Raw genomic sequence first — 12842 nt, 5'->3', positions numbered from 1 at the left:
GCCGCGTCGCGCGCCAATAAAGCGTGTCGAGTCGGGAGCCGCGTCCGCGTGCTCTGGGGGCGGGGCGGCAGGGTGCGGCCAATGGGCAGCGGGCGGGGCGGGAGCGGCGCGCGGGGCTCAGCCAATGGGAGGCGGGCCGGGTGGCGGCGGCGGCAGCAATATGGAGTCGGTGGCGCTGGTGGCGCCGGTGACGGCGCTGGAGTTCGCGGGGGACGTGCTGCTGGCGGGTGAGCGGCGGGACGGGGACGGGGATGGGGATGGGGATGGGCCGGGCCGGGCGGCGGCGGCTGACGCGGTGTCCCGCAGGCACGGGCCCGGAGGTGGTGGCGTTCCGGTTGAGCGGCGGCGGGCCGGCGGCGGTGGCGGGCCGGCGGAGCGTGCTGCGTGAGGCCAGCGTGCTGGGGCTGCGGGCCGAGCGCGGCCCCGGGGCGGCGAGGCGGGTGGCGGCCTTCGGCGGGCGCTGGCTGGCGGTACTGGCGGTGCGGGCCGGCGGACCGGGCGGTGGGGCGCAGCTGGCGGCGTGCGGCGGCGGGGCGGCGCGGGAACTGGGGGCGCGGGTGTGGGAGGCGCGCTGGGCGGCGGGCGGGCGGCTGGCGCTGGCGCTGGGCGGCGGGGCCGTGGCGCTCTACGAGTGGCGGGGCGGCGGGCGCTGGCTGCAGCGGGCGAGTTGCGGCGGGGCCGGGGCGCTGCGCTGCGCCGTGCTGGCGGGGACGGGCTGGGCGCGGCTGGCGCTGGCGGCCGGCACGGCGGCGGGGACCGTGGTGGTGTGGCGGGCGGCGGCGGCGGCGGCCCCGCGGCAGCGGCTGCGCGGGCACCGGGGCGCGGTGCTGGCGCTGTGCTACTCGGCGCCGCGGGGGCTGCTGGCCTCCGCCTCCGAGGACCGCAGCGTGCGGCTCTGGGCCGTGGGCGAGCTGGGCGGCGGGGACGGGAACGGGGCGGGCGGCGGGGCGGGCGCCTGCCTGCTGGTGTGCTACGGGCACGGGGCGCGGGTGGCCGCCGTGGCGCTGCGGGGGCCGCACCTGGTGAGCGCGGGGGAGGACGGCGCCTGCCTGGAGTGGGACGGCGGCGTGCGGCGGGCGCGGCGCGGGCACCGGGGGGCCCTGCGCGCCCTGGCCCTGCTGCCCGCCGGCGGCCGCCTGGCCACGGGCGGCGACGACGGCGGCGTGCGGCTGTGGCGGCCCCGGCGTGCGGCGCCGGGCGCGATCCCGCTGGGGGCCCCGGGGCGGCCGCGGGCCGTGCTGCTGGCGGGGCCGCGGCGGGTGCTGGCGCTGGGCGAGGCGGGCGAGCTGGCGGCCTACGAGGCGGCGGCGGGGCGCTGGGCGCCGGTGCTGCCCCCCGCCGCCGCCGGGCCCCGCGGGATGCTGGCGGCCGCCCCGCTGCCCGGCGGGGACGAGGCGCTCTGCGCCCTGGCCGGCGGCGACGGTCGCCTCCTCCTGTTCGCCCTGAGCCGCCCCGGGGCGGCCGCTCGGCTGCGGCCGTTCGAGGGAGCCGTGCGGGGGCTGGGCTGGGTCCCTCGGCCCGGGCTGCCCCCCGCCGCCTCCGCCCTCCTGGCCTCCGGGCCCGACGGGGAGCTGCTGTGGCTGGACGTCGCGCACCGGCCCGGGCGGGCGCCCGGCGTGCGGCTGATGGGGCGGTACCTGCTGCCCGCCTGCCGGCAGCGCTGGCACACCTGCGCCGCCTTCCTGCCCCGGGCAGGGCTCCTGCTCTGCGGGGACCGCCGTGGCTCCCTCCTCCTCTTCCCCTGCAGCGGCTGCTCGGGCCGGGCTGCAGAAAGCGCTGGCATCACCTGCAGTGGCACCAACCCAGGCGGCGAGGGCTCCAGCAGCGAGTCGGAGACCTCTCGCTTGGTGCACAAAGGGGCTCTTCCCCTTGAGGCCCCGGTGTCCGTGCTCTTCGGGCTCCATGGGAAGACAGGGGTTACCTCGGTGACCTGCCACGGGGACTACATCTACAGCACCGGCCGGGATGGCGTCTACCGCCAGCTCCGCCTGCGGGACCAGCAACTGGAGGTTCTGCGGAAGCACAGGCCCTGCAAAGGGCTGCAGTGGATCGAGGAGCTGCGCTTCACCCCGGACGGGGACCTGCTCGTGATGGGCTTTCACGCTGACAACTTCGTGGTGTGGAGCAGCAGGACTGGCGAGAATCTCCACTGCATCCCCTGCGGTGGGGGGCATCGCTCCTGGAGCTACTGCAGCAGCCCCTTGGCCGAGGCCTTCGCCTTCATCAAGTGTGGGGATGTGATGCTGTACCACCGCGAGGCCGAGCCCTGTGAGCAGCAGGTGCTCCTGGCCTCCCTGCACGGGCGGGAGATCACCTGCGTGCGGCGCCTGGGGGCGGTGGAGGTGCCCGGCCATGCCACCCTTAACATCTTTGTCACCGGCAGTGAGGACACCATGGCCTGCATCCTGGTGCTCAGTGAGTGCTCCCGGGCGGCCGTGCCCCTTGCCTGGCTCAGTGATCACGTTTCCAGTGTGAGGGCACTAGCGCTGGCCAGTTCCGTGGGACCTGGGGACAAAGGCTTCGGGGATGAGGGCTTGTCTGTCCTGCTCTTCTCTGCGGGTGGCCGGGCACAGATCGAGTGCTACCGGCTGCTGTGTGCCAGGGACCCAGCCTCTGAGAGCGCCGTGGCCTGCCAGGTCATCCATGTGGGCTCCCACCGCCTGGACGAGCACTGGGAGCGGAAGAAGAACAGGCACAAGCTCATCAAGATGGACCCAGAGACAAGGTGATGCTCAGGGCCTGCCCGAGGCAGGGTTAGCAGTGGCCACAGTCCAGACAGGTATTGGGAACAGCACTGGTTTCCACTGGGATACCTGCTCTGTGCGGCTGTGGGCCCTGCTGAGGCAGAAGGAGCCAGCGTGGCTTTGTGCACCCCTGGTGTCCTGTGCCCAGTGGCTGGGCCTCAAGGGGCCTTTGGGCTTAGGGAAAGGCTCAGTCTTTTTCTCGTTATCTCTGACTGCTCAGAGTTGCATCCCACGCTGGGCTTGGGCTGCTCTGCTGGGCCACCTGCATCCCTGGGGCTGCAGGCGTCCTGAGGCAGCGAGCATCATGTGTTTGCTGCAGGTACATGTCCCTCTCGGTCATTCCTGGGACCAGCACCAAGCAGCTGCCCATGCCCTGGAAGTTCCTGGCTGCTGCCTGCAGCGACGGATCAGTCCGGTGAGGAGCTGTCACTGGGCCTGGCAGGGAGAGCAGAGCTGGGGCTGACGATGGGAGCAGAGCAGGCTCTGCAGGAGAGGCTGCTGCCATGGATATAGCCAGCTGGGAGCTGGGAGCAGGATGGCGCATGGTGGGAAGTGGGGGTAGAGGTGCTTGGAGCCCGCTTCTCCCACAGCCAACTGCCTCCTGCCCCATCACAGGGTCTTTGGGCTGCTGGAGGCTGCTCGGAAGCTGGTGCTGGTGGCAGAGTCGTTTCACCACCAGCGCTGTGTGCTGAAGGTGGAAGCGTTTCTGTACACGCGGGCAGGAGGGGAGAGGTGAGCCCTGAACGCTGTGCTGCAGCTGCTGAGACTTTGGGAAGTGTTTGTACTTGCAGGGAAGGCAGCCAGCAGCTCAGCAGGCGGAGGGAAGGGAGAAGTCAGTCCGCAGGGGCTGTTCTGCCACTTCCCCGGGTCTTGATGGGGACCCTTGGGTCTGCCCGCCACAGGGCTATGGCCAGAGGCTCCCCCAACATGTCCCTTCTAGGAGGCACCTCCTGTGCAGTGCAGCCACCGATGGCAGCATCGCCTTCTGGGACATCACCAGCCCCATCGCGGAGGCGGCGGCCACGCTGCAGCAATCAGAGGGAGAGATGCAGCCCCTGGGTGGGTGCAGCTACCGGCGGCTCTGCTCTGCCTCCCAAGGGAGGCCACGCTGGTGGCTCCTCTGCTCTCTCTGACCAAGGTGACGGTTACTCTCCTGTTTTCCCAGCCCTGGGCACACCACTGCTCACCATCATGGCCCACAGCTGCGGTGTGAACAGCCTTCACATCCACGAGATGCCGGAGGGACGTTACCTGGTGGCCAGCGGCAGCGATGATGGCTCCATTCACGTCTGCCTGCTGGAGGTGGCCCTGGGCGGGGGAGAGGCCGCAGGGGGGACCTGCTTGCACGTCCTGGAGCGGGTGGCCCGGCCCTGTGCCCACGCTGCCCACGTGACAGGGATCCGGGTGCTGCGGCCAGACCTGCTGCTCTCTGCCTCCGTGGACCAGCGCCTGACGCTGTGGCACCGGCACCCGGGCGGGCTGGACGAGCTCAGCACCACCTTCTTCCACGTGCCTGACCTGGCCGAGCTGGACTGCTGGGAGGTGAAGGAGGCTGGGGGACAGCTGCGGTACTACTGTGTGCTCTGCGGGCAGGGCCTGGAGATGCTGTGTGGCATGGCCCCCCCCGAGCCCCCTCCACCAGAGGCTCCCCAGTAACGGGACAGGTGAGCAGCACACACCCTGCAGTTGTGCTCTGCCCGTCACCGCAGCCCCTGTGATGTGGCCCCTCTTGAGGGGACAGGTGTGCTCGGCTCCCTCGCAGACAGCACAGCCACATCTGGGGTGCTCAAGGCCGGTGCTCTCAAGGGAGAAGGCAGATGTGACCCCTCTTGGACAAGCCTGCTGCTCCCCAGGCACTAGAGGAGTGTAGTCATCAGCCCACCCTGCCCAGGAGAAGCTCCTCCTCCCCAAGGTGTGAGGGACCCACATCCGGGCTGTCCAGCCCTGGTCCCAGAGAGCAACCTGCTCAGGAGGGTGCTGAGCACCAGGGCCCAGCTCTGGAAGCTTGAGGGCCGTGGGTGGCCAAGACTAGTCAGGCGCTGGTCTGGCACACAGCAGGCTGCAGCCTTTTGCTCCCCGCAACACGGCCCCGTGCGATGGCCCGGGCCCTGCGGTGCTGGGGACTGTGCAGAAATGAGTGGAGCTCACCAGGAGCACAGATCCGCTGCAGCAGCCGCCTGCAGGACGAGGGGTGCTGTGCCAGCCTGGGCTTGGCCACCCCTGCCCCCCAGAGCGCTGCCTCGAGCTGAGCGGGTTGTTCCTGCACAGCAAGAGAAAGAAGGACAAACAGCGGCACGTGGCCCCAGCCCTGCCTGGAGCAAGGTGCACTGTTGGGGTCAGACACACACACAGCATCTGTCCAGCAACAAGTGTATTTGTCCAGCTCAAGCAAGCCTTGAGCCTCAGGAGCTCCCTGCCAGCACGGAGCAACCTTCAATACATGGCTCTGAGTGAAGCAAAGTTGGTGTCTGGCTTTGTGGTGACTGGTCCCTGGTGCCACCTTCCCTCATACTCCACAGCCCAGCTTGTCGGCTGCTATAGGCGTCCTCGCTTCTGCTGGCGTGGATGCGGCAGGGCGCCCATCGCCCACGCCCGGCACAGCTGCAGGTGGCGAGCAGCCAAACCCTCAAATGGCACGGGCGGCGGGGAGCACCCGCGTGGGGCTGAGGCATGTCCCGACTCCCTGCCTGACGGTGGGGCAGCCCCTCACCCTGCCAGGGAGGACGTGCCCTGTCCTTCCCCTCACGGCATGTTGTCCTGGTGCCTGTCGCACCTCGGCACAGCCCTTCAGTGGTGGCTCAGATCTGGCTGAGAGGAGGGAGGTGCAGAGTCGCCAGTGCGCTGTGGAACACGTCCCTCACTGCTCCCAGCAGCCGGAGGCGGGCAAACATCTGGTCAAAGAGGTGAGGGAACGGCTCCTGCAGGGAGAACAGCAGCAACTTGAGCCTGGTGGCCATGCTGCCCCTTGACAGGCTAGCCCTAGAGGCACCGCTGCCTCTGCACCCCGTGTATGCATCCAGGGGCTGGTGCTGGGCTGCATCACACTGCTGCCACCCTGGAGCCCCATTCCCCACGTAGCTGCCCACAACTAGAGTCCAGCCCCAGGAAGGACTTCAGGGCTGCAAGCCCGCAGGCCTGGGCTGTCCAACTCACCCCCAGGACATGCACCCGGTTGTAGTAGGAGCTGAAATCCATGCTGAGCTGGATCAGGAACTTGCACACCTGCAAGACAGACGGCTTCTGCTGGCATGGCAGGGTCTGGCCGGCCTTGGGCCCTTGCCCCATCCCAACCACAGCAGAAGCAGCCCCACTGGTGTTAAAGTCTCTTCCCTCAGCACCACCCCTGCATCACTGACCGGTGGGCCGCACCCTGTCAGCATGTAGCTTTGCCCTAGGCAAGGACTGTTGGAGCAGCACCCATGGGTGCTATGGCACGTGGCACTCACTGTCTCTGTGTTGGCTGTGATCCGGATCCCCTTGGTGGGTGCAGGTAGCTGTGCTGCCTGCTGCAGGACTTCAGGGAAGGGCAGGAGATAGTTGAAGAGCAGGAGCCATTCGCCCTGTGAAAGGATTACGTGTGTAAGAGAGGGCTGGATCCTCCTGGGCCAGCAGCATCCACCACCAGAGCTGAGGGCATGCAGGTCCCTGCATTCCCCTTGTCAGCACTCACCTCTTCCCGGAGGCAAGAGAAGTTCAGTTCCGACGCTGGTGGCAGAGGTGGGTACGTGCCTGGAATGGAGGTGGGAGTGTTACTGCACCTGGAGAAGCCCCTGCGGCTCCGTGCATGAGCAGCAGCCCAGCAGTGACTGTTAAGAGGAGGGTCACGGGGCTGGTGCTCACCCCGCTCCACAGCCTGTTGGTAGGTGGCGAAGAGTGTGGCCAGCCGGGCACAGTTGTACATCACGAAGGCACCGCTCTTGGTTCCCTTTGTGGAGATGCTGCTGTCCTCCAGGTCCAGGGTGATCTGAGGGCAGGGAGAAGTCACAGTCCAGGCTGCTCAGCCCAAAGCCACTCCCCCATTCCCACGGCTTGCCTGCCCTGTCCTACCTGACACCGGTGAGCAGTGCTCAGCATCTCAAACCTGATGGCAGCCACTGTGAGGGTATCAATCACCTCAGTCCAGGCCTCATCTGTGGAAAACACAAGTGGCATCACACACAGCCTGCTCCATTCCAATGTACTGTCACCCACAGCGCCCAGGCAGGAACCGCCCCAGGGCCAGGGGGCTCAGGTGGCAGCAGGGGACCACCACATTTCCCCAGACCTGGCCCCCGTCTGCAGGTGCTGCTCTGCGCCAATGCCCTGCGTGGCAGTTTAGATGCCTGCGCCCAAGCAGGCTCAGCACCAGGCTCCATAAGGGAGGGGAGAGGGAGCGCCATGCAGGGGAGGAGAGCCCCGCTGGCTGCAGACTCGGAGGTGAGGGGGGAGACTCGTGGGAGCAGTGGAGATGGGGATGGAGCAGCATCTGCGCATGGAGGCACAGAGCAAACCCTCACCTTGCGCAAGTTCCCCATACTTCATCACAGAAGCTTCGTACATCTGGCACTTTCGGAGCCTGGGAGGAACACAGACACTCACAGCCACCACCCCTGGGCTAAGCTGGCCCCAGAGAGTGCCCCAGGGCTCCCCCAGCCTTTGGGCTGCTCAGGGCTTCCCAACTGCAGCAGCAACCCAGCCAAGCAAAAGCAGTACAAAACCTCTGCAAGCTGGGCAGGGACACCTGCACCATAGCCAGCCCCTTGTGGCGCTGCCTGGAAAGGGCTGCAAGGAAGCCACTGCACTGGGGACAAGTTTTGCCTTTTGGCTGAGAAAGGGCCACCCCCATGCCAGGGCTGTTGCTAATGCGTGAAGGCAGGGAGACACCATCCTGCACCACTGCAGCACCCGGCTCCTGCAGCTGCCTTCCCTTCCGGCAGCCCTCTGGCAGAACTGAGGGCCAGAAGCTGGAAGAGGCCACTGCAACTGGGGAGGGCCCTGGGGGCTCCATTCTGCACCTCCAGTCCTCTTGAAACAACCCTGAGGCCAAGGAAAAGCAGAATGGATGGACTGCACAGAACTCTGTGCACCACCAGCTCGCTCAGTGTTGCAGGGTGGCTGCCTGTGCGCCCACGGGGCCAGACAGAGCACAGGGAGCCTTGGCAGGCACCTTGCTACACACCAACTTACTGAAAGTACTGCTCTGCCCCGATGGGCGACGGGGGGTTTGTCACCTTCACTGGCCCACAGACAAGGTGTTTCTGAAAGAGAGGGGAGAGGCCAGGGCTTAGGTCAGACTCCAGAGCTCCACCAAAATACACTGCAGGAGAACCAGACTAAAACCAGCTCTGTTCTCACTGTGTCACTGCGGTCTTCTCCTGCCCCCTTTCCTTAGGACTGAAATCCCAAGGGCCGAGATGCTGCTTCATGGCTTGGCAGGAGTGTGGGGAGGCCACCAAGGGAAAGGGAAGCCTCACAAGGGCCTCAGCATTTGCTGTGGGGATTGAAGGAACCTGGCCGAGCGCAAGGGTACTGGGGGCCACAGTGAGGAGGGTCAGAGGTTCCTCACCTGCAAAGCCGTGTGGGCTCCCGGATCCAAAATCCTCCAGAGCAGATCCAGCTGCTGCTGCTGGAATTCCTCCTCACAGCTTACCACGTGTATGATGCTACAGCAGCTCCCTTGGCCTCCAGCCTGCAACAGAGCACAGCAGGGAGCTCAAATGCTATTGCGTGACGTAAGGGAATGATGTCCGGGAAGCGAGAGGCAGGCAGCGCCGCAGTTACTCACCGTGCACTGCAGAATGGCTTGCTGCAGCTCAGCCAGGGACCACAGCTTCCCCTCTGTCACTGAAAGAAGGAAGGACAGTCAGAGTGGGACACAAAAGGTTAGCCACCCCCCACTATCTGGTCTGCCCCAGGCTGGCTGCATTTCTGGCTCTAACCAGACTGAAGGGGAGTAAGAGGAGAAGGCAATTTGGATCCAACACACACATCACCACCCCCTTATTTTCTGTAAAAACAATCAGGAAAAAAAGGAAACAGGCCTGTTAGCAGCCATTTGTCCCCCTGCTGTCACACTAGAGCTACTATGAGGCTCACCCAGAAGGACATCTAGATTGGGGTCATAGCCCACCAAGCCCTGCTGCTCCACGAAGCTCTTCAAGTGCACTTTACAGATGACATCCTCGGGCAGCACGGCTGCGTCCAGCCCCCGCTCACAGGCTGTGGCACAGGGGGACCGGCCTAGCGCTCGCTTCAAGGCCAAGACAGCGTCAGGGAGGGACGAGCCACCGGAGCCAGAGGGCCAGTCGATGTGGAGCTGCCGTAGGAGCTCCCGGTCACCCTCCTCAGCCAGGGCAGGGACCAGGCAGACGCTAACCCTGCGGGATAGGGAGAGGGGGGCGCTGGCAGCCGACCCTGCGGGATAGGGAGAGGGGGGCGCTGGCAGCGGTGTGGCACTCACTCACCCCTGGGTGCGCAGCAGCTGGGCCAGGTGGTCGGCCAGCAGGAGCGGGCGGAGGTGCCGGAGCCGCAGGGCGGCGGGGCCGCGCAGGGCCGGGCAGTGCAGCACCACCACCCCCCCCTGCGCCGCCGGGGCCGGGGCCGGGCCGGGCGGGGGCCCCAGCAGGCGCCGGAAGGCCTCGGGTCGCCGCACCTGCACCGCCAGCCCCGCCGGCGTGTGCCCGCAGCCCCGCACCGGCAGCACCCCCGGGCCGCGCAGTGACGTCACTCCCTCCACGACGTCAGCGGGCACCTGCCAGGCGAGACGGCAGAGTCAGGCCCGAGCCGTACCGGCCCGGGCCCAGCCCGCAGGCCCTGGCCGCGGCCTGACCCACGCCGCCGCGGCCTACCTGCCCCCCGGGGAAGGCGGCGCTCAGCGCGGCCCGCGGCGCCAGGAAGTCCCGGTGCCGCAGGTTGCGGGCGCCACTCTCCTTCACCCACAGCGCGGCGGGCCGACCCAGCGCCCCGTTCAGAGCCCGCAGCGTCGCCGCCACCTCGGGCCTGCCCTCGCCCGCCTCCATGGCTGCCGCTTCCGCCGCTGTCCGCCGGAAGTGACATCACCGGCCCGCTCACACGCCCGCGCTCGAGGCTGCCGCCATCTTGGGCGCGGCGCGCGGCGCTCCCCGGCGGCCATCTTGGGCGTGGGCGGGGCGGGCGGGGCTTGGCCGCCATCTTGGGGGCGGTGGGCGCGGGGCCGCCATGATGTGCGCGGCGGGCAGGGCCGGGCCGCCATGGTGGGTGCGGCGGGCCGGGGTGCCCGGTGCCTGAGGAGCGCGGTGGGGCTCGGCAAGGTGTGTGCCCCGACACTGCCGCCCTCCGCAAAGGCCTCTGGGGAGGCCCCAGTCCCTCACCGGCCTCGGCACAGTCTCCTGCCAGCATGGCCTGGCCGCCGGAGGGCCAGCGGTGGCACCCTGAGGGGAGGCTGCGGGGCTAACAACCAGCAGGACCGAGCGCTGCCCCCCCGCAGCCCTGGGCTGGGGACCAGGGGCATCTCCAGCCCGGAGGGGAGGGGGCAGTGCTCCTCAGCCCCCTCTGGGCTGCTCCCACCGGTCCCCAGGCGCTAAGGGGGCCCAGAGCCGAAGCCACTGACTGCTGAGCAGAAGCAGGAGCGCCAGAGGCTGTGCCAGGGCTGGACAGGCCCAGGCAGCCGCTGCCACTGCACAGGAGACGGGCTGCCCGGGCAGCAAGTGCAGCTGAGTGCCAGCAGCTGGCCCTGGGCTGCCGGGAGCCACAGGGCAGCAAGGGGCCCCGTGGGCAGGTTTGGCAGCCCTGGGCAGTGGCGGGCGGGTGGTTTTGGATGGACCAGAAGACCCTGGCTGTGGGCACAGAGTAACTGCCAGGCCCAGGCTTGCCATTTCAGCCTTGCCACCCTTGAGGCGCCCGGGGCTTGGCTAGGGTGTGACAAGATGGTTGAGGAGCCTCATCTGCACTTGTGAGGCAACTGAGCTCTGCACAGGGAAGGACAATGAGCAGCTGTGGGTGCCCTCCCTGCTGTGCCCTCCTCTGAGCCTGCTTGCTGCCCCAGCTCTGGCTGCTCTGCTGGTCCCAGCAGGAAGGACGGGTGCCAGGAGCTGCCCTCCTGCCTAGCACATTAGCAAAGCGTCCCACTCATCAGCCCCACGAGGAAGGAGCTGGAGACTATTAGATCGTGCCATTGCGGTCTTGATTACACGTGCAGATCCGAGCTCCTCCACAGCAGTAGCATCTCAAGCATAGATCTGAAAGAGTGGAGGGCCCACAAAGCTGCCTGGCTCCCTGAACAGTGCAGACAGGCAGGCAGCGACCGATATTGCTCCCCCTGGGGCTGGAGTCGAAGCCAGCTCTGATCCGGGGACAGGGACGAGGGCCCGGCGTGCCCCAGCCCCATGCCACCAGGCCTGCTCGGTGAGGAGTGCGTATCAGGAAGCGCCAAAACCACGTCCCACCAGCAGCAGGGAGCATGTGTCCCCGGGGAGCTGGGGACCTGCCCTTCCCTTCCTGTCCTCCCCATGAGGCTGGAGGGGGGGGGGGGGGCCGCTCTGCCTGCAGGGCCCAAACCGGTTCCTCCAGGGCTTGTGTGCTAGCAGGGCCAGGGCGAGGGCAGATCCTGGCAGCACAGCTCACGGCGTGGCCTCTGCCAGAAACACAGCAAATCGTTCTGGGGCTCTGTGGGCTCTAAAGCCCAGGGGCTACAGCCCACAGCCTGGGCAAACCCGCAGCCCTGGGTGTCCCCCCGCAGCGCTGCGGGGCCGTGCCATGGCGGGGTGCTCCCTGCACCACCCACAGCCAAGAGGTGATCTGAGAATCCTGCTCACACCAGACCAACTGCTGACTGTCTGCAGGGCAGGAGCCACCCACGACCCCTGCCCAGCTGGCCAGAGGGGACACGCCGGCATGGGCCGGGAGCACACTCCAACCTCGTGTCACCACTTGGGGTGGGGTCCAAGGCTGGATCCGTCCCCATCCCCAAAGCGCCGGGGCTCCCCACAGGCAGCCCACAGGAGGCCTGGCAGCACAGTGGCCCGGGGGAGGGGGTGCTCTCGGAAAGAGCTTTGGACAGACACGACATCCCCGATGGCTCTCTGGCTGCCTGCTCAGCGGGAGTGATCGTGTCATTCCAAAGCTGTCTCTCTCTAGGGGACGGATCCTGCCCGGGCACTGCTCACCCCTGCCAGCGCTGGGGGGCTGCCGGGCACCAGGGAGAGCGTGGCGCGGGCCGGAGGCAGCAGGAAGCACATACAGCATCTCGTGACCAGCACCACTCTGGTGAAGGTGGCCACATCCACGCCAGCTGCCGCTCGGCACGCTCGCCCAGGCGGTTAGTCCCCAGGAAGCAAGCTGCTATTTTTAGCCGTCAGGGGCACGAGAGCAGCAGAGAGCCCCCAGCCCCGGCGTGGAGGTCTGAGCTGCAAGGCTGGGCACCAGTGACCCCCATCCCGACACCCCCCTCCTCCCAGCGTGGCCCCCGCGCGCTGCCCTGGCCCCACAGAGGGGTTGGAGCGGGGCAGGCGGCTCTTGCCCCTGGCCCAGTGCGGGGCGGCGGGCAGCGGGGTGCAGGGGCACATGGGGCGAGGCGGGGGCGGGAGCGCGGGTAACGAAACCCCAGGGCAGCTGGGCACGGCGGGGACAGCTGCTTTTGGGATTCCGTTGCCCGCGCCGGCGCCGAGGAGGGATGGGCACAGGGGCCAGCACCACGCCACCCCGACCCGGGGGGCAGCTGGCAGGCCAAGGGGGGGAGAGGGTGACTTACCGCCAGGCACCAGGGCGGACGAGCTGCACGGGAGCCCGCAGCCGGGCTGGTTGTGGCTGGGGGTGCGAGCAGAGGCTGGGGTTGTGCCGCCGGCTCCCCCCGCGCCGTGGGCCGGGTGCCAAGGGGAGGGCGGCACGGCTGAGCCAAAAGGAAACTGCTTCGAACAAAGCCCCGGTGGGGCTGGAGCATCTGGTGCCAGCCCAGCGGCCCCCACTGCGGCCTGGAAACCTGAGCCACCCCCGAGGGAGGGCACCCGCCCCAGCACCTGCGCCCGGTGGCGGCACCGCATGGCCCCCGCTGCTGCCAGCGCCTCCAGCCCACCCGCCAGCCCGGTGAGGCGGCCCACGGGCCTTCGCCATGGTGGAAGTGAAACCGTGTGGGGAACCCCACCT

The 12842-nt window shown here is 68.1% G+C and overlaps 2 protein-coding genes across 2 annotated transcripts; one reads left to right on the top strand and one right to left on the bottom strand.

Moving 5' to 3' along the window:
- Positions 1 to 13: 13 nt before the first annotated feature.
- Positions 14 to 4944, top strand: WDR6 (WD repeat domain 6). The gene is made up of 6 exons (XM_080385616.1): positions 14 to 227; positions 307 to 2725; positions 3064 to 3159; positions 3360 to 3476; positions 3685 to 3803; positions 3910 to 4944. The coding sequence occupies exons 1-6, from the start codon at positions 125 to 127 to the stop codon at positions 4398 to 4400; spliced, it is 3345 nt and encodes a 1114-aa protein (XP_080241742.1). The 5' UTR covers positions 14 to 124; the 3' UTR covers positions 4401 to 4944.
- A 156-nt stretch (positions 4945 to 5100) lies between these two features.
- On the bottom strand, positions 5101 to 12348 carry DALRD3 (DALR anticodon binding domain containing 3). The gene is made up of 13 exons (XM_080385664.1): positions 9572 to 12348; positions 9188 to 9474; positions 8820 to 9100; positions 8509 to 8567; positions 8290 to 8412; positions 7911 to 7981; positions 7241 to 7299; positions 6792 to 6874; positions 6585 to 6708; positions 6415 to 6473; positions 6191 to 6304; positions 5898 to 5966; positions 5101 to 5662 (listed from the first exon to the last, which is right to left on the bottom strand). The coding sequence occupies exons 1-13, from the start codon at positions 9740 to 9742 to the stop codon at positions 5543 to 5545; spliced, it is 1620 nt and encodes a 539-aa protein (XP_080241790.1). The 5' UTR covers positions 9743 to 12348; the 3' UTR covers positions 5101 to 5542.
- Between the last annotated feature and the right edge of the window lie 494 nt (positions 12349 to 12842).

Source organism: Falco punctatus (assembly GCF_963210335.1).
Source record: "Falco punctatus genome assembly, chromosome: 4".
NCBI lineage: Eukaryota > Metazoa > Chordata > Aves > Falconiformes > Falconidae > Falco > Falco punctatus.
This window is presented reverse-complemented; position numbering and strand designations above follow the sequence as displayed.